Raw genomic sequence first — 25,826 nt, forward strand, 5'->3', positions numbered from 1 at the left:
TAGGATTTACAAAAAAATACATTGAAAAAGACATGGATGATATTCACCTTCATGAAGCTAACAAGGTAGGACATATAGACACACGAAATGCTAACTAAAACCAAAATGTAGAATATGATGTATAAAGCCAGTGGTACTAACAGTAGTGCTATCGCACAAAGGGCTCTGATCATTCAGAGAAGAGGAAGATTGCTGGAGCTGGGGTTTGAGTGTGTGTCTCGGATTAGGGGGCCAGGATGTCATTTACGCGTAGTGCGAAATTGTCCTCATCAAGAGGAATAACTCATGCAAAAGCGCAGAACAGGGGGCACATAGCCAGGCCTCAAAGAAATAGAAGAATCGTGTTGAAGAGCAGTGAAAAATGAGGTGAAAAATAATTTAGGAGCAGACTGTGGAGGGTCCTTAGAGTCAGAATTAAGGGGTTTAGGAGATTAGACTTTATCCTTCTCAAAGTGGTGGTCCAAGGAAAGTTTTTAGTGGGTCATAATTAGGGTTTTGATGAAAGAGAGATTTTAGAAAGACTCATCTGATGACAGTGTTTAAGATACAATGGAAGTAGAAAGAACCAGCAAAGAGATAAGGCCAATTAGGAGCCCACTGCAGTCACTCAAGCAGGACCAGAGCCGGAGCACAGTGGAACTGAAAAGAAAGGAATGCGGGAAAAGCATTTCACAAAAGAAGGATCTTCAGAAATTGCTTGCTGGATCCTTAATCTCTGTTTCCAAAAAGAAGTCATATGTGGTAATTCTTTTATTATGGGGGCTCTTCCCAACCTCCCCTTTAAACAATGCCATTTTACAACCTCCAATCTTGTATTTGCCGTGCACAAGTAATTACTGGTCTGGGATGTATTTGTTTCTTTAAGTGACTGTGGCTTAAAAATTGAGGATAAAAAGAAGAGATCAGCCTTTGAAGTTCTGCCCTACATGGAAAAATAAAGCAAAACCAGGTGTAAAGGAAACCACGGATTTAGAAATAAGAAAGGACCAAGAGGTAATTTTCCATACATTTTTCTTGTGAAAGTATAAGTATTCCTTGTAGAAATACTTTCCCTGAGGAGAGGCTGTGCAGAGGATCTAATTAAACAGGGTATGTCAAAGTGTTTCAAAATGAAGGAAGTGTTCATACATGTGTTAGGTATTATTTTAAAAAACATGTTACTGCTCTATCACTTTCTTTGACATATTTGGTCTTTGCTTTTAAAGATATGCCACTGACCCACTATTATTTGAAAATACATTGAAGTTACAGACTGAGATGAGTTGGAGATAAAATATAGTCCACAAAAGCAATATATTGGTTCCCTCTGTAAAAATACAATACTAGCCTCCAAGGGCTTAAATCTAAACCACTGACCTCACAGCTAATCATCTACGTTAATCAACCCAGTTATTAGTTACAACAAAAATACCATCCCATTCTCCTTTCAAACTACTTAGTGTACTTAACTTTACTACTCAAAATCAGAAGCTTTCATACAAACTTTTCATTAGTTCTACAAGCTATGCTTCTTGTATAAGGAATAAAATTAACAAATTATTTCAACGTTGCATGACTTTCTAATTTTTACCTTTCACACCTTTAAAAAAAATTTTTTTTTATGTTTGCTGAACATAAAAAGAAAGAAAAATCCTTCTATGTCAGTTGCTCAGATTCATATAAGACCTAATTGCCTCACACAGGATAATTTTGCCACCAGTTTACAATTAGCATGCATCTCTCACGCATGAGTTGACCCAATTACATAACAAATTTCGCCTTTGGGGATTTCTCTTGACTGCCTGTCTTCTGTCCACCATACAACTCAATTTCACACTGTCAGCAGCCTGAACATGGTTACAGTCAGTCTCTGTCAAAATGATTTATTTAAATTACAAACACAGACTAAATCCCTAGATAATCATTCCTACCCTCATGCTCACCCTTACACTCAACCTAACTTTGAGTCAAATCTTTTAATAGTCCATAGACACTGCCATTCAATTATTAGGCAATGTTTAGTTCCGATAATCTAATATTGTTGAAGCTATCTCACAAAATCTCGGAGAACTAAATCAGCAGTATCCACATGAGCTGATTAGTGGGCATATAATTTATTTTGCATTCTAAGAAGTCAATGAAAAATTATGTAGCTATATCCAAAAAGCTAAAAGTAATTACATTTCAATATCAAATTACAGAGAGAGTTTTTTCTATAATGTTTATAAAAACAGCTTTGGACTGGCTGGTTAGCTCAGTTGGTTAGAGCGTGGTGCTGATAACACCAATGTCCAGGGTTCAATTCCTGTACCAGCCAGTTGCTCAGACCCCCCCCCCAAAAAAAAATTAGGCATAAAAGGTCTTCAATCTTAGCTTTTCTTGTAAAGCAAGCAAGCAATTCCTCTGAATGGGTATGCTAAATTGAAAATAGTAGCAAAAAATGGTATTTAGGAAGCAGAATAGATAAGCAAAATTATAGACATCAACAGGATAAGACTAAGAACACAGAGCAGGTCTGTCTTCTATGCAATTGTCTGTAGGCCAGTGATCTCAGAAAAGGGGGTTTTAGAGACCCCCACTGAAGCCAACACAGACAGGAGGACACAGAGACACACACACAGACACACAAAACTATTTCTTCTGTGTATCAAGGACAGGCACAAACCCTGACACATCAAACAATGGCTCACTTACTATTTCAGTCAGTCTGTAAAATATATGATTTTGTCATCCACTTTTTTTTTTCTTTCCCCTTCACATGATATTTCTCTTCCCTCTGAAATAAATTAGAAAATAAACATCTAGTTTTTATCTACAGCACAAAGTCTATAAAAGTCTCTAGGGGTTTGACTTTACCATTTTATTTCACGACTTATCCCCAGACTATCTCGGCTAATTGAAAGTACAGCTTATGTGAGTGTGTAAACATCAATAACCTCAAGGCTAGACTGAGCCCGCAGATGTCTGGCAATGACTGCTTTGCAATCCTACTGCAGGTACCCTGAACTCGAAGGGGGTAACCACCTGAAATTAGAAAGAGCCTTCAGAATTACCCGCACAAGATAGAGCTATAATGACAAGAGATAAAGTTTTTTCTTAAAATGCCCAAGGGCACAGTATTCCTCAGTTCATATTTGTACACTGTCCTTTAAGAACATTTTCCTAAAATAATATTAAATAAAGAAAACGCAGAGATGTACAAGAGTATTTCTGCCATTTCTAAATTTATGCCCTAGAATTTGGGGACAGATAGGGGACGGAGGGCGATTAAGTGACTTAATTGTGAAATCTGTAGGGCAGGGCTTTCTGGCCCACAGTCCCTAAGTCACCAACTGTCCACAATGTCTGTCAGGATGCATTCTGCTGAAGAAGCATACTTTAAGCAAAACCTGGACTTCTAAACATTATCTTCAATTAAATAGTTTGACTGGATTTCCTGACTTCCCATAAAAACTGTTCCCAAGCCCAATACTCGATTTCATAAGCAACCAAACTCCATCTGAATATTAGTATATTCCACAAAATGAAGACATCTTTTCAAATTTCATGGGGAAAAAATCCCTTTTCTTTATTTGAGAAAACAATTTCTGTTTCTTTCCAACTATTCAGTAAATTCTGAAATCCTGACTCTTTTCATGTTCTTTCTACAACTATACTAAGTGGGTAACATAGTAGAAAAATTTTAAATTCAGTATTTAATAAATCTCCCATGTTCAATGTGTTGTCATTACAGACTCCAAAAGAAACTCTCTCACCTCTTTCATTACACACAATTTGAAATTTACAGATGTATTTTATCCTATACCTCAGTAGCAAACGCAGACTCAGTGGGCATTTCCAAATGATTTTAAATCCCGGACAAATGAACATGAGAGTGGCTGAAAAAGTGTCATAACATTGACACAGACAGAAGCAATCAGAAATGCCCATTCATTCATAACGTACTATACAAAACACCTAGGAGTCACCATTAAATTCACTGCTTTATGTCTTTATACTTTCTTTAGTCCAAAAGGGATTAAAGGCAATTTAGAAAGAGCCACACAAGATAAAATAAACAGAAAACAAATAAGAAAAATGAAGCAAAGGGAAAAATAAAGATTGCAAAGACTGCTGACTTGGTTAACCCACCTACATAAACCTGTATTAACTTGGAGCTCTAATGCAAAACTCACAACTCTCATATCCCTTATAATTTTCAAGGTGAATCAGCTCCATTCCATGATCTCCAGTAGGAAGATTCTGGGGTCTTTCCAGTCTAGACACTTTCTCACTTTTTTACTCTCAAAACAGACACAGTTCAGGCCACTGTCAAAAATACCTGTCTGGGTTTTAGCCAATATTTTTCAGTGGGTTTAGATGAAAGTAATATGGAAAACTGGACTAGTCAAAGTACCACTTTCAGATCAACCCAAGTTTCTTACAGAAAAAGATCCTTGAGTAATATGGAAAACCCAGTGAGGTAACGGAAAAAGTTCATGAAGCTGTAGTCTTTAAAATGAATAATAAATTCACCAGACCTCAGAATATTTAACAGCCTCCCTTCTTCAGGAGTAGGTCCCTAACAGTAATATAATGAAGTCTATATTTTTTTACTGCTATCCAAACATTAATATGCCTCATCATGGCTAAAAGAACTATTTATAAGATTGCTGTGGCTTACTAACATCAAAACATTGCAAAAAAATTTTTTTAATGTTTTCTAAATTATATGCTTCTTTAAAAATCAATATTGTTTAAATTATAAGCTTAATCTAACTAGCATTTGGTATATATTGCTATGTATATGATAAACATAGATTAATACATACCTGTGTTATAAGGGTTTTTTGCATAATTAAGAACAGATCAGCAAACGACCTCTGGTACTGAATAAAATGTATATTCCTGCTAATGATAAAGGTTGGTGAAATGATCAGTTCTTTTCTAATTAAATAAAAATACTGGCTTAATTTGAATATAAATTTAAAGGCTTACCTTTGAACGGACTGCAATCCTGATGTTAGCTGTCACGTGGATGTCTTAACTAGACATGCTTAGTTCTTTTTGAAATAAATTTCTGTGATAGCTGAAGATTTATGGTATAACATTGTTTTGGGCAACATTATTTTTATTTTTTTAAAATATTCTCCAACAATAATCCAAAGAAAGAAACATTACTGAATGTAACTGATGGTGGGATATATATCTAATTCGCATTTTTAAAAGCAAAAATAGGTTTTTGATTTAAGGAAAGAATGAAGAGGAAGAAAAATGAGGGAGTAAACTTCAGAATTCATGATCAGTGGTTTGTTGGGATGGGGCAGAGAAACTAAGGGGCAAATGTCATAAATCCTTAAAACTCAACTCTTTTCAAAGGAAAAAGTCTTTACTAATATGAAATGTGCATTTAAAGAGCAAACAATGGGTAAACCTTACAGAATACAACAACAAAAAAATTGTGTACTCTATCTCTTTCTAATCTCTAAATAAAATGCTTAACTTATTTATCAAATAATTCTGGTTTTGAACTTTTGACAAATAAAATTTTCTCTCAAATTATGTACTATAATTCTGTCTGCAAAGTATATGTGTGTGTATGTGTATACACACTGTACACTTATACACATATATATGTACAGGTATCTCATGGTGATAACCAAATATCAGGGAGTTTAAAACCATCTGCTAATTAAACATTTCCTGGAAATTAAGGCTACATCACTTATAACATCCAAATATACAAATTTTAGTGATTTTACAAGTGATACACAAAATACATTTCTCATGATAACCAGTATGAGTTTTGCATATTTTTTCATTCTTTTATAGTTGCTGATTTTCATCGATATTTCTTCTTGGATACCTAATGTTGAACTAGTTTTTTTTGTGGGAAAAAAAATACATTTTGACATACTTCATATAATTCTTTGCAAGAAACATAATCACAGGTATGAATTACAAAAGTTAAGAGGAACTGTTTATCTATCTTTAAAAAGTATCAAATTAACACTTTCCAGACCCAAATAAGTTTTGAACTTCTGCTTGTCTCAATTTTCGTTTTCAAGGAAAATATATGACTGAACAAGACGCAGCTTTCAAATCCAAAGCAACTGCATATATAAATGTTTACTTCATAACTTAGATGTAATACATGATTTCAACAAATATCTAAAGTATGAAATCTTATATACACATAATTAGCAAATGTGAGATTTTTCAAGATACCTAACCTTAAATGTATACTTTGTATGCTTATATATAGCAACAAATTATCCATCAGGCTTTTTAATTTAACTGTAAAAGTCCTATTCTGGAAAAATTCAAAAGCTGAGAACCATTCAAAATGGAATAAGAAGATACTATATTACAATAACAAAGTGTTAGGCTATAGATAACTCTGGTAAAATCAGAGGGAAGGGATTGAACAGATGAAGTTGGCATATGTATTGAGCACACTGAGTACTGCTTGCATATCACAGCAACTAATGCACTTCCAAGTCACCCAGCCTCACACTCTCAACCAGAAACACAAGTTAGGGCTGCCACGTCATGGAACAAATGTGCACCTACATTGCTGATTTGTTCCTGCGTCTTCTTCAGTCTCTGCAGTTCGGGAGTGTCTGTAACAATGCTGAAGCCCCTCCCTTTGCTTTCTTCAAAATCCCTTTTGTACTTGACCTGACAAGGAAGGGGAAAAGAAAAGAAAAAGAAAGTAAATAGAGGAATCACGAATCCCACTTTGGACAGTCTGGAGCCCATGAATCTGCTAAAATTGGAAGCAATCCCTACAACCCAGGTCTCAACAGGGCACAGCCAGACTCCCTGGTTGGTGTTCCCGAAACTCCCCACTTACTATTTCTGTGACTCGAGGCAAGTGACTTAACCACTCTGTGCCTCAGTGGTCTCACCTGTAAAATGGTAACAACAACAACAGCTATTTAACAGGTTGTAGGGGTAAGATCAAATGACAATGTACATACCTGGCAATAGAAACAAGTAAGTACTCCATAATGGTTATTATTATCACCATTAATAATATTGCTACTAGCAAAGAAAAATAATGTGGGAAAAGAAAGCTAAATCTTCTGTTCCCATGTTTGTGGGAAAAAGCATCATGTTGAGCCTGGACTGCCCTATGAAGGAGGCAAACAACATGATCAACAGCTAGCCCTGTCCCTAAGTTTTCATTGTATTTCATAAGGAAAAGCATATGGGTATGATTATTCAATGCTGTCATGCCAAATGTCAAGTTCTTAAATGCTTATGAAAATATTTATAAAATAAGCCACACCCAGAGATTAAAAAGCTTCTTACACATGCCCTTGGCATACTAGGTGCTGAGATATCCTAAGATTTTGTTCAGTATTTAAATATGCTCTTTCACTAATTACAGAACAATGAAGCTGAATTTTACTGTTTCCTCAGGGGACTGGAACAGCTAAGCTTAATCTTACAGAGATCCTACTATTAGCATAATGACAATAACTGTCACACCAGTTAAATATTCTGCTTGCTAATGACTGAGATGGTTACATCACTTTGACTGTTTTTATTTTTTTAAGCCTAAATATCAAGAAATATGGAAACCTATTTTGAAAACCCATATAACCCCTATTGTAGATTAAATTAAAAATTACAAGCTTCAAATTAACACAAATAAATAATTAAAATGTAGGGTAGCTTATTAAAATATGATTCTATACGTGTAGCTTTCTGTATAAATTTGAAAAGTTCTCCTAGTTGAGCATGAAATGGCTGTTTTTGTTGAGTCACATCTGTATTTAAATACTTAATTCTCTCAAGCATCATTATTTTTGAGCCTACTGGAAAATTTTCTTTTACCAGAGGAGCTTGAAAGAAAAAAAAAAAATTCCTGGGCCGGCCCGGTGGCGCACTGGATAGTGCGCCGCTTGGGAAGCGCGGCGGCGCTGAAAGAATTCTGATGAATGAAACCAACCCCCGGCATGCCTAAAACATACACACACACACATACAAGGCTCTCAGAAAATATTAACACATGAAGTTCTCCTCTTGTACTTCTACGCTCTGGTTCTTCCCATTTGTGATACATAATTTAAAAGTTGATTTAAAGTTATGGAGAAAGCATGTGTGTAGTAGACAGGACCCTGGGATTCTCATCCTAACCTTGTCACTTACCAGCCACCTCACAGATTTCATAATGTTTCTGAGCCAGTTGCCTCATTTCTAATCACAGACTCTAGTAACTGCTTAACTAACAAGGCTGCAGAGATAAGTGAGTAAGAATAAAGCACAGGAAAGAACTTCAGAAAGTATAAGTATGTGCAAATACCCAGCACTGTTATCATCATATTGGTTTCACTTTATTTGATAAGATCGTCTAAGGTTTGTCGTGAGATGTGAAAAAAAAAGGTCTATAACAATCAGAAATGTCATGATTAACAAGGTAATAAGGCAAAATATGTCATCTTAATATAAGCCAGCTATTAATTTTCATTTACAAATTTTACTGAGTTATTCTAGAACAGAAACCTATTTTTTTGGTTCAATTTATGCCAATGATCAGACCTCTACACCTTGAATATGCTGCATGGCAACCAGCCAGGTGGAGATGAATCCTGCAAACCCCAGCTATGCTGGCCCTGGGAGACAACCTGGCTGTACAAACCTGTAAGGATGGTGCAAAGAGTATTCTCTTAAGACTCCTAGGGGTTCCCTGTCACCCACAGGATGTCCATCCCCTCTTGCTCTTTCCCCCCAGCCCATCTGATGCACATTTATTCATTTGAGCTCAGTGCCTTGGTACTCCTCTTTGAGGTAGATGGGCCTTCTCCCATTCTGGGGGCTCTACAGCTTTATACCTACCTGTGAGACCAGTTGTCACCTGTCCTGCAATTATGATGGTGGGACAGTCTCCCACTCAAGAACACATGGAACTCGGGCACAAGGGCAAAGTCTTCTTCATTTCCATAATCCCAGAACCTAGCACATCACCTGGCTCATGGGAGTTGTTCAATAAATGTTTAAGAAAGGGGAGAAGGGAGAGAGAAGGAGAGGAAAGAGAGGGGTGGGAGCAAAGAGAGAAGGCCTGCTCCCCAGATCTAGAGACAAGGGAGGAATCTCACATGCAGAGAAGGGGCGATGGCCCCATTTGCTGGAGCATCTGGTGCAGGGAAGGGCTACCAGGAAGGAGGAAGAGCTGGGAGATTAAGCTAAGACACATAGATCTTGATCAGATTTTGAAAGAAATTGCTAGGCATAGTGCTCTTATAAATTAACTCACTCAACATTAATTCCATGAGTACTTACTGAGCCTCACATAAGCTTGCTTTAGAAACTCCGCTTCTTCCCCAGTAAAAATGCCATTTCTTCCCTTGTGCTCAGCATTGGATATAAAATTAACATCTCTGGTCTCTGGTCTACTCTCCTGTTTCTCTTAAAAAGCATGTCATGATGATTCCATGAATAACAACAGTGGTATTCCAGGAAGTCATTCTCCAGAATTTCCCCCTCAAATGCTCCTTTATTCAAGCCTTTGCTTATTCAGCAAATACTTATTGAGCACCTGCTATATGCCAAGCACCATTCCAGGTGTGGGAACAATGCAGCAAAGAAAACAGTCAATGATTCCTGCCCTCGTGAAGCTTACGTCACAGTCGAGAGACAGAAAAGACACGAGATCTGTATGTCAGATAAGTGGTGCATTAGTGGGATGTGCTAGGAGAAAAATAAGCAGGACATTGGGATGTGAAATGTCAGGGATGTGTCCTTTTAGACAGGGTAGCCGGAGACGGTCCCAGGAAGAAGGTGACATTTCACTAAGGTCTGTAGGAGGAGAAGGAGGCAGCCACACAGGTAACAGCAGGGACAGCTTTCCAGGCAGAGGAAACAGAGCAAAGCCCTGAAGTCTGCTGGCAACATCTAGGGGGGCTGGGGGGCTGCAGCAGCATGAGTGAGGGGGAGGGCAGAGGGTGATCACGGGGGCTTTGTAGGCCTGAGCACCTGAGACGTGGAGCCACTGCAGGACTATAAGAAGAGCAGGACAGGTGATNGGGCAACACTGAGGGTTGCGATCCGTTGCTGGACACGGAAAAAAGACAAAAAAAAAAAATTCCTGATGAAAATAAATAGAAAGATCTAGATAGTCTCATCTCTGTTAGCTGTTAGTTTAAGAATATCTAATTTTCTCTCCATACATCACACATCTAAATTTTTAAAAGTATTAAAACCCTTACTTTATTTCCATAAATAAAAGGTCAAATAAACTGCTATATTTTTCTTCCACAGAAAATGCTGAGTGAGATATTAGCCTTGTAACACTCAACCTCCCAGCATGTGTGTAGATACACACACTGGCACATTCTCGGTGTTTTATGCTTAACTAAGCAGGGAAGCCATTTAGCTTTGCTGATACTAAGCAGTTGGGTGCAGGATAGTAAACTAATAAAAATAAGAAAGATGACATGGCCGTAATAGTAACAAGCATGAAGATGTAAGAAGAAAAGTCTATTCGTGAAGTTCTAACATCCCTAACCCCAGTTTCTGAGAAGGCACAATGGTATATTCTTTTCGCTACTGGTTTGAGTTTTTTTAATAGTAAACTCCAAAGAAAGAAGTGAAAAAAAAAAAACATTAAATTGTAGGATTATAGGTTTTGAGCTGATTACCATTCAACAATTCTTTCCACATTCACGAAACATTTGAGTCATTTGATTTTGGTTTGCCTGGTTACATGACAAGTTTTGGAAAGCATATAAGCATCTCTATAAATTGTTTGCAGAGTTTTAGATGTTTACTCCTTTTTAATAGTTTGATACACAACCAAGTCTCTTCTACTCTCAGCACCAACTCAACCCACTCTGTGCATCTTTACTACAGACAGGGAGCCTTCGAGCCATTAGTCACCTTGCTCTTGTCCGTACTCCCACCCACTTGCAGCCTATCTACTTTGTTCTAATTTTAAATTCCTATCAGATGGTCTGTCAGCCATGGATAGCCTGACTCTGAGAGGCAAGCAGATATAAAAAGAGAACAGAGGACAGAGAGATGTAGCAGGATTCCTCCCTCCAATCACGTGTTCCCTTTGCTCTCACATGACCCACCCAACTGATGAGAATCCTGAACCCTGGACCCAGTAACTGACCTTCAGATGCACACATAACCCAGTATGTGTCCATGAGCCTCAGCTCTGGGACTCTTGGCCAAGGGGTGCTGTGTTGCCATGGTCTGGCTAGTTGAGTTGCCTGTAAAACTAAAGCTGTCAACCACCATTGGGCTATGACCCAATGACGACAAAGCCAGCCCAGAGGCCAGCAAAGCAAGAGGTTGAGATAGAGTCCTGACAACACCACTTGAGCACCTGCACCTAACTCTTCCTAACACCAGAAACATCAGGCTCGTCAGTGCAGTGAGCTAATCAATCTCTCCCTTTTATAACCAAAAGAATTCTGATGAATGAAACCAACCCCCGGCATGCCTAAAACATACACACACACATACAAGGCTCTCAGAAAATATTAACACATGAAGTTCTCCTCTTGTACTTCTACGCTCTGGTTCTTCCCATTTGTGATACATGATTTAAAAGTTGATTTAAAGTTATGGAGAAAGCATGTCTGTAGTAGACAGGACCCTGGGATTCTCATCCCAACCCTGTCACTTATCAGCCACCTCACAGATTTCATAATGTTTCTGAGCCAGTTGCCTCATTTCTAATCACAGACTCTAGTAACTGCTTAACTAACAAGGCTGCAGAGATAAGTGAGTAAGAATAAAGCACAGGAAAGAACTTCAGAAAGTATAAGTATGTGCAAATACCCAGCACTGTTATCATCATATTGGTTTCACTTTATTTGATAAGATCGTCTAAGGTTTGTCGTGAGATGTGAAAAAAAAAGGTCTATAACAATCAGAAATGTCATGATTAACAAGGTAATAAGGCAAAATATGTCATCTTAATATAAGCCAGCTATTAATTTTCATTTACAAATTTTACTGAGTTATTCTAGAACAGAAACCTATTTTTTTGGTTCAATTTATGCCAATGATCAGACCTCTACACCTTGAATATGCTGCATGGCAACCAGCCAGGTGGAGATGAATCCTGCAAACCCCAGCTATGCTGGCCCTGGGAGACAACCTGGCTGTACAAACCTGTAAGGAAGGCCTGAGCACCTGAGACGTGGAGCCACTGCAGGACTATAAGAAGAGCAGGACAGGTGATCAGAGCCCAGGTAGGGACAGGCAATGGCAGTCCTTTTTTCCCCGCTGTCCACCATCAGAGGATAGTCCCAGGACCACAGAAGACAGCCCATCATTCTTGGACCCAGCCTCGTGACCCTCGCCACCCCAGGGAGACCAGCCAGGGTAAGGGTGCACTCTTGTCAGAACGAGGCGGAAGGACAAAGGAGGAGAGAGGACAGAGTGAAGATGCCAACCTGAGCTCAGAAAGAGAATGTGCTATACCTAGGAAGTAATGCCATCTGGTTTCCTACAGTCTTATCCGCTCAAGCCTGAATAAAGGCACCGTGAAAATTTACTCTTAAAGTCAAATGTAAGAAATGGATACAAATGACATTCTATGTATAGGCATGTACATACATGCTGACATTGCATGTGTGTGTGTGTGGGCACGTGCATGTATGTGTACATATACGTACATACATAGAATGTCAACAGTGTCCATTTCTTATATTCATATCTTTGTGCGCTATCAAGAAAACACCTGAATTTCAACCCTGATCCTTTTCTGTGATCTTTATTTGCTCAAATTCTCTAACACTCCTGATCCTCAGTTATAAAATAGAACAAGAAAAGGAAAAAAAATGCAATATGCTACACATTAAATGAATGTTGGGAGGGTTAAAATAAATAACATGAAAACACAAAGCAAGGACATAACTCTTGCAGGTCATCAGCAAATATTAGTTTCCTTCTTCGCACTAAATTTCAAAAATGACCTTTGTGGCTAACGCACAGTCATTTCTGCCGAAGTGTGCACGCTCAGTGACATTTCGTCTTTGACATCCTCAGCAAGTAGCGCTCACAAGTTCATAGCGGGGGAGAGCCTGGAAACCAGCGTGGTTCTGGCCCAGCTTAAGAAAAAGGCTCACGGTGACTGAAAAGACTTAAAAAGCAAAATGATGAACAGAGTTGCAAATTGAATTATCTGCTAATACTGAGATGTAAGTTCTCTCACCCAAATGCGGCAAGTACCATCATTGTTACTATAATAACAATACAAATGAATGAGGAAAACAGAAACCACTAAAGAGAAAGGGCATTCTTAGGCAGAAAGCCACTTCTGATGAAGAAAATCAGCTGGGACTAGAGACTGGTAAACTGCTGAATGATAAACTAAAAGAAGATTAAATAAGACTTGGTAACAGAGTCAAAGATGGGCCCTTCCTGCAACCCACCAACTCGACACCCAGTTATGCTTCTCTCCAAAGACATCCTTGTCCGTGAGCAGCTGGGCACCTAGACAAGCCCGTTCATGATATTGCTTCTATTTTCCAAAAGTCAATGGAAACAACCTAAATACCCATCCACAGGGGAATGAATAAATTGCTGCATTCATACAGTGTACTATAAGGGAACTACAGCAACATGGGTCCATGTAAGTGAATCTCAGAAGCACGTGAGGGGAGGAAAAGGCACAGAACGCACACACATGTGTAAGTGTGGGGGCAGGAGGGGGCTTGACGGTGTAATATTCAGGTGAATTATGACAAGATCTGCTCGTGGAAGGATGTGCAGGAAGTTTCTCTGTTACTGGGGATGTTCTAGTTCTTACTTTGGATGGTAGATTCACGTGTGATCTCTTTATTATCATGCTATAAAACTTGCAGGTGCGCTACGTATATTCTTTTGTATTGATCAAATATTTCACAATACAAACATTTGCAAAGAAAGCAGCAACCAAGTTTTAAAACCACAAATGGGGAAGTTGAGGTACCCGGAGGTTAAACAAAAATCACAAGAGGGGGATTGAAAAAGAATATGATACCAAGGAATTCAGTTGATATTTTCAGTGAGCAAAGACAAAACTTGGGTTTTTTCATAACTGGCAAGCGAGCTGACCAATGAGCATCCATTTGCAGAAAGTTAAATCAGTCACTCTAAGTTTCTTCATCTTAATGAAGCTGTTTTATTATATCAGCAAACATAGACTTGAGCAGTGTTTATTTAGCCTTAAAGCAGATTTTCAGAATATGTTTAATGGAAGCCTGAAGTCTACAGGCACATTTATTACTGATCATGTTTTTCTGCTCTTTATTTGCTACATTTCTGATACAATGAAATGAAAGACCAATTTCATCACCTTTCATAACATAATGAATACATCACATGTCTTCAAGGGGAGATTGTTGAGGGTTGTGGTATTTTAAAACTACATGCAAATTTCTTAGCTTGATCTCCAAAATTTAGTGCTCAATTATGTCCCATCTTGTATAATTCAGTAGATTTTTAAGGACTGGAGAAGGTGGTTCTTTCTATCTCACCACGTTTTGCTTGGTGCTAAACAGACACATTAAAAGCTTAATGATGACTTCATGATTGACTACTATCTAGTTTTGTATTTTTTAAGTCTAAAATGCAAAAAAAATTTAGTTAATCTCACAGTGCAAGATGGGAATTTAACACTACAAAGTACAATCTGATTAAGGGCTTTTGTTTTCTAAGGTGAAGCTAATTTTAACAAATGTTAAAGTCAAAGAAATGAGCTCAAAAGTAAATTTGCTTTTTTATAAATTAATCTCATAATGTGTAAATTTATGGTTAATTAAATAAAATTAAAATTATAATTACCTTTTTAAACATAATTAAAAAGCATTAAAAATAATTTTTACAGATTTCTAAGCCTTAAATTAGCTTTCCACATCATTCGAGAGGTATTTTGGGATATTTATAGATTTGCTTTTTAAACATAATTAAAAAGCATTAAAAATAATTTTTACAGATTTCTAAGCCTTAAATTAGTCTTCCACATCATTCGAGAGGTATTTTGGGATATTTATAGATTTGTCGGTCTTTCATGCATATTCGCACTTCAACTTTATCATATTTGGGGTTTCTTTATTTAAAAAAACAGTGAAATCTATATTTTATTCTGAACAAATGCTCTAAATACATAATGAAGCACATTTTAATTAATTTCTTAATCAGCTAAGACATTAAAAATCACCCCTAAGACACTGAGATGTAGCTTAGTGGTTAACAATGCAGGATCAGGAATTAGAGAAACTCCTCTTGGGACCTGGGTTTTTCTTCTTTGTAGCTGAGTGACCTTAGGCAAATTACTTAATCTCTCTGAGCCTCAGCCTCCTCATGTATAAAATAAACATAATTATAGTACAATATTCACTGCAGTTTTGTGAGTATTAAATGAGATGGCAATAATAATTCCTGACATCTATTAAGTGTCTACTACATCCCAGGCACTGTACTGAGTCCTGTACATATTATGTGAGTAGAGCCCAGCAGGCAATGTGTAAAGAGACTCAGTACTCCGTTACCATAGGCATGTGTTCACTCACTCACTCATAGTAAGTCAACATCCAGAGATGGCCAGGCACCATGCCATCTGCGTTTGGGAGCTCCTACAGTCATTTTTAGGTAAAAATAAAATATAAAGAAAGAAAGAAAATAAAAATTAAAATTAAATGTGCTTTACATATATTATCTTCAGATAAATCCCAGGAGGTGTGCATTTTAAGGCCCATTTTATAGATAAAGGAAGTTTGAGGAAGTCAGAGAACTGATAAGGGACAGAAGTCTCTCTGACAGCCACCCATTTGGGCACTCTGGCATCTCCCCAGATATTATCTTCTCATTCATCTGACAATGAAAAAGATGCCAGGGAGGAAAATATTAAACTGAACACAAATGAGATACAATGTCCTGTAAATAAGCAGATCTGAAAGTGGAACCAATTAAATATTTCTTAGCAGAGGATGCCAGAAGATTTGCATAACACAAAATTTTAGTTTGAATTCTCTGTAATGGATCCTGTGGTGCCACAAAAAGGAAACAAATAATGATCCAAAGTAAAGTTTAACACAACCTACACTTCATTAAAAATGTGTTTTCTGGTATTTCTCTTGAAGATTTGTTTAAATTTTCTACCAGTAAAGATCAGATTGGGGGTGGGGGAAGGATGTTACTGCTAAAATTGTAGTATTAGTGAAAATATTGATTAAAGGCAAAAAATTGTATCAACATTAATAAAAAACTGGGGCCTAAAATATATATACATAATTCATATATTCACCAAGAATTTCACAAATAGCATTTATAATTCAGACAATTTATGAATTTTTATTTCTGCACACATGTTCTCTTAACTATTAATCCTTTAGAGAGAGCCAGTCTCATCTTACTACATGATTATGATTTTTAAATATAACTAACTTAATTCACACACAAAATAGAATATTACTGAAATTATTCTGAGCAAGAAGGTACCACGCTAGGTTACATTAAGTAGAGAATAAGAAATTGCAACATGGAATATTCCTGTATGCATATTCTGAATTATAAAGTATTAGGAAATGGGTAATTCTTAGTTAGGAAATAACTAATTAGGACATTAGTAATTCAGAAAAGAAAAGCTACATCCCAATTACGGTGAAGAAAATAAATAAGGATAAACCAAGAATCAAGCAAATGTAAACAAATAGAGCTGAAATAACACAAAACAGTCATCAAAGCGAAAATTACCTGTCCTTAAACTGAAAGTGTCACAATAAATGAAAGTGACAGATGATTCCTCGATTTTCTTACATATGCCTGCTCCCTAACAGATTGATAATGTCATTAAAATTGTTCCTAACAACCCTCCTTCACCTGCACTGGCATTATCCATCAGGCAAACACCAACTGTTTTTCTATAAGCAAACATACTTCTTCCACTTCTACAAAACTAGAAAAAAAAAGAAAAGAAAACTGTAACAGACAAAATGAAAAGAATGTAAAATAAAAATAATTGTAAATGCATTATACTTGATGTGTACACAAATGGCACTAACATAGCTTCCGTGATTGACGACTTTCACCACCCAGAAAAACTCATGGGTCTCAATAAGCCACTTTAATCAAAAAATTTAAAAGATTATTTCCTTAATACATAATTTCATTTAAAATATAAATCTCCTAGAAATTTTTACAGGTTATTAAAAAATCTATATCACAACTAGAAACACAGTACTAATTCAGGTCTTCCATGGGGAAGAAATTATTAGACTAAATATATTAGAAATGTTGAATTATGTAAAGAATTATGGCTTCTTAGGCTTCTTAACTAACAATGAGAGCTTCACGTTGATTACAGTGTCAGTTTTAAGAGATGCTGGCATGTTGCCTCTGTGCTATTTAACAGTGGCTGTGATTTACTGAAGACCTGCAAAGGTATCAGACATTGTACCAGGCACTAAACAGACTATCTTGCTTAATCTTCAAAATCACTCCGTAAAAAAGATATTTTACCACTTTTTACATATGAAAAATGTAATGGAAAACTATTAGGTATCAGACATTGTACCAGGCACTAAACAGACTATCTTGCTTAATCTTCAAAATCACTCCATAAAAAAGATATTTTACCACTTTTTACATATGAAAAATGTAATGGAAAACTATCGTTTCCCACCCAAAACCTCCCTCCTTCTAGTAATCATCGCATCCCTCACTCTATCCATTTAGACTTTCTCAAGAGGTGCCATTTTCCTATATGACCCACTTCCTTACCCACCAGGGATTGACCCAAATGTAGTCATCTGGCCTAGATTAGTCAAGTCAAGATGTTTGGGGGATTGGGGAATTGGGATCTAAAGTACGGAGGGAGTCTCTCCCTCTGGAAACTTAAACTCAAAGATATAAAATTTTGGAACTATCAATAGCCTTGCTTGCCACCACCAGATCCAAAGGAGCAGATGCAGGTCATCTGCCAAAAAAAGAGTCCTGGCCTGGAGGCATCTGAATCCTGATTCCCACTGTTCCTGAAACCCACACAGGCACACTCCTGCTCTTGGATTTTGTACCTCAGTATCTTCAAAATAATCATTTTGTCTGAGTAACGAGTGTTGAGATTTCTATCACTTGCAGCCAAGTATCCCAACTAATACAGGAAACAGAGGCTCAGTGTCATAGTGGATATAACCCAAGGCTGGCATTGCCACCTGGTGAGAAGTTGAGTCAGGATTCACACCCCAATCTGCTATCCCTTAAGTCTTTGCTCTTTCCACCTTATCATGCTACAAGATGGCAATTCAAACATTTTGTAAACTTCGAAGACCATCACTTAGATTGAAATGTAATTTTAATTAAAATATACCATTATATCGGGCCGGCCTGGTGGCGCACTGGAGAGTGCACCGCTTGGGAGTGCGGCGGCGCTCCCGCCGAGGGTTCGGATCCCATGTGGAGACCGGTGCCCGCTCACTGGCTGAGCGCGGTGCGGGCGCAACACCAAGGGTTGCGATCCCGTTACCGGTCAGTAAAAAAGACAAAAAGGAAAAAATATATATATATATATACCATTATTTCTTTTAAAAGACTAGATTTTTTAAAACTGTGTAAACAAGCTCTGAAATAATTTTTAATTGTTCTCACATATTACATATCTGTATCTTCAATAGTTACTCGTACTACCAATTCGTGCTCAGTAGGTGTGCATCAAATGAGTGAATGAATAGTTAAGGTAACTAATTCAAAATGAAACTTCAAAATAACTGCAGTCTTAAAGCATCAACTTCAAAACGTTTATGTTACTCAATAATTCAACTTGCAAATTAACTCTGATTTTCAACAGGAAAAACTAGATACTAAATAATTCAACAAAATCCCAAAGTTTAATTGTAAATTTTATAATTAGGAAAACTATTGCATAAATCTGCACATCAATTAATATATTATCTTGATTGTCTTTCTGTGAAGTTTCAAGATTCAATATAATTTCAGGTGTTACAGCAGCAATTATATTCTTTACTTGCCAACATAAAGGCCCCCTCCGTCTGAAGACACTAACTGGGTCCCAGTGGGTCAATTTCTGGGCTAGTTTCCCAAAAGGATTTAGGGCTTTTCTTTTCTCTGCAGAATAAACATCTCAAAAGGCAATTGTATTTTTTTCTTTGCATTGTGAAAATAAAGAACAATTGGGTTTTATAGCTACAAAGAGAAAGAAGAAAAAACTGGGCCCCTAAAAGCACTAGAAGTGGGACAGAAGGGCCAGTCTGAGGTTGACGCGGATGTAATTCAACTTCTCTAAATAATCCTAATTTTGGAACATTGTTCTGCCTGAGCCCGTTCATGTCTCACTCAAACATATCCTAAGTCCGTGTGAGTCCAGCTATTTGAGAAACAGGAATAAGTTGGCATTGCCAAAGAGCCAGGTGGTTCCACTGTTTGGAAACCATCTGGTCTGAGTTTTCTCATTGTCAGCACCATCAATAACATCAGTAGCAAGAGCTATTATAGGGATTGTGTGTGTTTCGTTTCTTTAAATAAACTCAAACAAACCTACCCTGAATATAAATTCATTATTTCTTTGAATTGTGCTTTCAGAGTATACTGAAACCCATGTCAAGATGAGTTACACTTGAATACCTACTTTCATTACACAACTTCACAAAACCAAGTGGCAAAAGACCAGAAGCATGCCTCCAACTCCAGCAACATCCCTTGGTCATATTATCTTTTAATGGGGTAACTACTGACCAACATAACACTAGCAATTATGAGGGATCTTCTGCTGAGGTTTGCCAAAGCAAATCTACATATTCAGTGTGGGCTGCAAAGAGATTTTGATACTGGGAAAGCTCAGAGGTGTTACTTAATCAAGGGGAAAAGCGGGAGCTCTAAGAAACTTAAGCCTAATTAATCAGGGGCTCTACTGCCTCCTCAATTAACTGATAATATGACAAGTCAATGAGCAATATTGATCAAATCACTGCCTGGAGTGCAAAGTACAGGACACAAACGTGTTGCAAAGATCAGGCCCTTACCTATACCAAAAAAAAAAAAAGCATAGCTCACTAAAAATACGTTTGTAAATAGACACTGGCATTAATAACCTTGTCTTCTAAAACCTTAACTACAGCTTCAGTCAAAGATAAAAACACCTGGGTCTGGAAACTTTATCAGAACACCTGAAGTCAAATCTCCCTAAATGCCAGCATCTACCCTCCAAAGGCAAGCCTCCATTTCTTTGCCCTTTAGATAGAAACCAGAAGTCACCATGTCACATTCACCTAAGAAGGGACAAATTAAAGAGGTGAAAGTACTGACCTAAAGTTAAAAGAGAAAGAAAGTGAGGCTGCCAGAGATTTTACTTTCCTCTATCCGCAGGTCATCCTTGTCCCCCACCCCCTCTCTAAACCAATGTTTGACTTGTCAAAATTGCTTTGCTTCATCTGCACCTGACATCTAAATCATCTGACGGGCACATAACCTTATCAAATTTCTAGTTATAGTACAAATAGAGGTAACAAACCATAACCGCTGAAATTGATAACAGCTCACACAAAGAGCTGCAAGGCTGGGGTTGCAGGAGAGCAGAGAGCCACGCCAGGCCAAAGCTGGCTCGTGAGCCACAGGAGCATGAGCAGGAGGAGCTGCCCGCCAAGAAAAAAGGCTAATTCCACCAAATCCAATTGCTACTCCAATTCTTCTGCCTGAGACTGGATCAACCAAAAGACCCCGCACCCGAGGTGAAAAAAATTGTGAAGCCAGTTGGTGTTCGTTCTCTCCAACTAGCATTTAAACTTAAAAGGCAAATGTAACAAAAGCATCAGAACAATACTTGTGAAAGTTCTCTCCAGACTTTAAGTCAGGTTATGAAGTGCCATCTCCTAATTCAATAGAGCAATGTAAGGAATAATAAATACAACCCCGGTTTCATCTGTAACTCAAGCCAAATCTCCCTGCTCATCTCTAGTATCTGCTCAGGAACAAAGAGAGAAAATAGTGTTTGCCAAAAAAGAATAAAATATTTTGAGGTAATATATCACATTTAAAAATTAATATTAAAACATGGTATGAAATATAAATCCTTTTAAAAATCTGTTTTCTTAGTTTAAATGTTCTGGGCTCCTGATACTTCTGGAAATACTGAAGAAGAAATTAAGGAAATAAATATGGAAAATATGTGTAATCACCCAGGCAATCCTCCAGTTAAAGGAGAGACCCCCAAATTAGATTCAAGTTCATCCAACCATAAATATCCCAGCTTCTGCAACATTTCCCTGGTTTGAGACCTACTTATCCCAGTCCCAGGAAAGGCTCATCTAGGATTAAATACACTAATCAGAACACCAACTTCTTTTTATTTTCTAAATGAAGACAGATCAATAATACGTATAAGGTTACTTGACCTGTGAGTCCCTCTATTCTGCTATTTCTGGATAAAGTTAACAAGGAAGAGAAACTACAAGTAAATACACTAATCAGAACACCAACTTCTTTTTATTTTCTAAATGAAGACAGATCAATAATAAGTATAAGGTTACTTGACCTGTGAGTCCCTCTATTCTGCTATTTCTGGATAAAGTTAACAAGGAAGAGAAACTACAAGTGCCAATGAGATAGGTGATGATATCAAATGGAAAGGTGTGGAGAATTAGTAATCTAATCAACTGCTGGCAAAAGTAAAGACTGCAGCAACTCTGCAGAGCAATATGGGTATCACTTCTCCCTACCCCACAGAAACCCTCCTACGTACACAAGGAAGTGCAGACAAGGAGCACAGTGAAAGCCTGCACCCTAAATGTCTCAATACATGCACAAACTGCAGCATAGTCATTTTATGGAACCTTATGCATAAATTAAAATTAAATAAGTGAATAAGTAAAAATTAAATCAACTCCATTGCTCTGTCTTAATCTCCATAGCTCTAAAACATAATAACTTAGTGAAAAAAGCAAGCTGGAGAATGAAATACAGACTATAAAACTTTCTGACGTACAATAATACACACATAAGATAATATTTTTCCATGAATATTTATTTATGCATATGAATTTTTTTAAAAACCACTGGAAAGTTATACTACCAAAATGCCAAATTGTAAGAATGGTTCTTTGAGAGCATAAAGAGCAGAAGCGAAGCAAACGGGATTTTAGCCTTATCTGTAATATTTTTTATTTCTTACAAGTAGTGTATCTACATTTTACTCATATAGTTTTCAAGAGAGATCTAACATAACAGCTTTGCTTCAGCAAAACATGCCATATTATTTTAGATCTTTTAATGTATATAGTAATCTTACATCATAAAATGCTTATCCCACAGACTCTCTTTATTCTGGTTAACTGAATAAAAATAAATGTAAATAGTGATGTAAACTTATGTTGTGTCTTAGACATAATATAACAAAGTTTAACTTCAAATAAAAATGTAAATATAGTCTTTAAAAGGGTCTCATCACTTTAAAAAAATCACAGAGATGAGTTTCTACAGAAATTCTATACCGCATTTATGAAACAAATTTAATTTAAATTGTTTAACTTGTAATGAATGCTTAAGTGGTTTGTAGAATACACAGATAACAGGACAATATTGGGGTTGGTAATGTCTACAAAATCCAACTGGCATCAATGAACGTGTGAAGTGATACCTTTGTTCAGCTATGGTGGTCATAAAGCTCAGAAAAGAAAATGAGGAAAAGAGAAAACTTTTGAGTGCTTGATAAGGTGGAAGAGACACTGACAGAAAAGTAGCAACAGAAGAAAGCAGAAAGGGAAAAGGCAGACATACAAACACCTCCAGTACACATATAGTCTGTGCATCGAGGTTATGTACATATAGTGTCTGTGGTATGGATATTGGGGGCGCCATGGAGGTGCCCATCGTTAACCAGTGCCCTTACATTCGGGAAACTGTTCAGCCTGAGCTACAAAAACAGAGAGTGTCTCTGTGGGGAAAATAGAATAGTTTAGTCAGGTTCCCTCAGCTCAGGTCTGGCTGGGGGGGGTTGAGCAACACATTCCATGTAAACAAGTCGTGTGTGGGTGGAGTTAGTGCACACTGCACCAATATATCTTTTTAGTTGTGTAGCTATTGTGTGTTCTGCAGTTTGAAGCAGGCTGGCCAGCAGAGATGGCTTCTAAAAATAGGGCATGTTTACTCTGGTGGCAGCTGCTCAATTTTCAATGTTTCTTTGGACTTTGCCGGTAACAGTGGAGTTTCTGAGTTTCTCCTTTGTACTGCCTAGCTCATAGTGCTGTGTGTGCTGAGTAAAGACTATTCCTTCTTCAACCAAGGCTCCAAGGACCATTTTGTCCGGTTACCTAGCTCGTAGACCTGCATGTGAAGGGCTCCTGAATGGGCTTGAGGGGTCTGTGAGCTCCATACCCTAGCCCTAGCTCTGCACTTTCATACCTCAAAGCCAGTGTGATGGCAAAGATCTACCCACTACCACCACCACCCTGAACTCTAGAAACAGCAACGGTTACAGGTTTACCATGTTGATCACTGTCCCACCACTCAGCTCTTCTTAAACAGCTATTATTTGCATAAGTAGGAATTATTGTCTATATAAGAATCAATACCTTTTGAATCATCTTATAAACTAAGCATATTTTAAATGTATTACTTCTTCCTTCTAACAGGAGAGAATTTAGTATTTTTTCCAAGGCTGATAACTATGTTCTAAATATTCCATTGAAATCTCAGAGTCTCAGAGCTTCCGGTCAAGGTGGTGGAGTAGACAGTTCCTAGTGTTGCTCTCTCCCTCAAATTGACCAATGTGCAACTATTAAAAAGCAACAACAGGAAGCCTGAGATCTGTGCCAGAACAGGCAGGAGCCACGCACTGCGGGACCCCCAGTCCAGGCCAGTCCCCACTGCATAGAGAGGCCTGAGAGCCACTGGGTCCACACACCCCAAGTCAGCCATGCTGGAAGAAGCAGGTGATGTGGGATCCTCAGCCCAGTCCCCACCACGCAGAGACAGCCAGATTTATAAAGCAAACACTATTAGATCTAAAGAATGAGGTAGATACTAATACCATAATAGCAGGGGACCTGAAGACCCCACTCTCAACACTGGACAGATTATATAGGCAAATCAATAGAGAAACACAAGACCGAAACAACACTTATGACTGATTGGACTTGGCAGATATCTACAGAACATTCCATCCAACAACCTCAGAATATTCATTCTTCTCATCAGCACATGGAACATTCTCCAGGATAGACTACATGTTAGGTCACAAAGCAAGTCACAACAAATTCAAAAAAATTGGAATTATTCCATGTATTTTTTCTGATCGCAATGGATTAAAATTAGAAATCAATAACAAACAAAACTCTGGAAACTATACAAATTCATGGAAATTAAACAACATTCTACTTAATGACATATGAGTCCAAAAAGAAATTGAACAGAAAATCAAAAAATTTCTTGAAACTAATGAAAATAATGACGCATAATACCAAAACTTGTGGGATACTGCAAAAGCTGTACTAAGGGGGAAATTTATTGCATTAAATGCTTACTTCAGAAGAATGGAAAGATGGAAAATAAACAACCTAACACTTCACCTTAAAGAACTAGAAAAATAAGAACAATCCAAACCCAAGGTTAGTAGACAGAAAGAAATAATTAAGATCAGAGCAGAACTAAATGAAATAGAAACCCAAAAAACAATACAAAAAATCAATGAGAAACAAAATGTTGGTTTTTTGAAAAGATAAATAAAATTTACCAACCTTTAGCAAGGCTAACTAAGAAGAAGAGAGAAGATGCAAATAATAAAAATTAGAAATGAAAAAAGTGATATTACAGCTGATACCTCAGAAATACAAGGAATCATTAGAGACTACTATAAACAACTATTTCCCAACAAATTTGAAAATCTGGAGGAAATGGATAAATTTCTGAACACATACAAACTACCAAAACTGAGCCAAGAAGATATAGAAAATCTGAACAGACCAATAACAATAAAAGAAATTGAATCTGTTATTAGAAGGCTCCCAACAAAGAAAAGCCCAGGACCGGATGGGTTCACTGCAGAGTTCTACCAAACCTTCAAAGAGGAACTGATACCAAATCTCTACAAACTATTCCAAAAGATTGAAACAGAAACCATACACCCAAACTCTTTCTATGAGGTAAATATCACCCTGATATCAAAACCAGACAAAGATACATCAAAACAAGAAAACTACAGGCCAATATCCTTGATGAATATAGGTGCAAAAATCCTCCATAAAATACTAGCTAACAGAATACAGCAACACATACATAAAATTATCCACCATGATCAAGTGGGATTCATCCCAGGGATTCAAGATTGGTTCAACATATGAAAATCAATAAATGTGATAAACCACATCAATAAACACAAACACAAAAACCACATGATCATCTCTATAGACACTGAAAAAGCATTTGACAAAATTCAACATTCGTTCATGATAAAGACTCTCTACAAGTCAGGTATAGATGGAAATTATCTCAACACAATTAAAGCCATATATGATAAACCCACCGCCAATATCATCTTGAATGGGGAAAAGCTGAAAGCTTTTCCTTTAAGAACAGGAACCAGACAAGGATGCCCATTCTCACCACTCTTATTCAACATAGTGTTGGAAGTACTAGCCAGAGCAATCAGAGAAGAGAGGAAATGAAGGGCATCCAGATTGGAAAAGATGAAGTCAAACCGTCCCTGTTTGCAGATGATATGATCCTATATATCGAACAGCCTAAAGCCTCTACAAAAAACTCTTGGAGTTGATAAATGATTTCAGCAAAGTTGAAAAATACAAAATCAACACAAAAAAATCAGTAGCATTTCTATACTCCAACAGTGAACATGCAGAAAAAGAAATCAAGGAAGCTAGCCCATTTACAATAGCTCCCCCCAAATAAAATACTTA

General features: G+C 37.3%; 1 protein-coding gene and 1 non-coding gene across 2 annotated transcripts in view; one reads left to right on the forward strand and one right to left on the reverse strand.

Moving 5' to 3' along the window:
- The first annotated feature begins 2,222 nt into the window (after positions 1–2,222).
- Positions 2,223–2,296, forward strand: TRNAI-GAU. Its single transcript has one exon. It is a non-coding gene; the product is annotated as a tRNA-Ile (tRNA).
- Positions 2,297–6,290: 3,994 nt separating this feature from the next.
- Positions 6,291–25,826, reverse strand: part of LOC103589514 (LIM zinc-binding domain-containing Nebulette-like) — a 186,485-nt gene continuing 166,949 nt past the window's right edge. Inside the window, exon 4 of the mRNA XM_008571521.1 lies at positions 6,291–6,639. Coding sequence (XP_008569743.1) covers positions 6,478–6,639 — 162 coding nt within the window. The 3' untranslated portion in view covers positions 6,291–6,477. The remainder of the gene's footprint in view (positions 6,640–25,826) is intronic.

Source organism: Galeopterus variegatus, unplaced genomic scaffold, assembly GCF_000696425.1.
Source record: "Galeopterus variegatus unplaced genomic scaffold, G_variegatus-3.0.2 Scaffold696, whole genome shotgun sequence".
Lineage (NCBI taxonomy): Eukaryota > Metazoa > Chordata > Mammalia > Dermoptera > Cynocephalidae > Galeopterus > Galeopterus variegatus.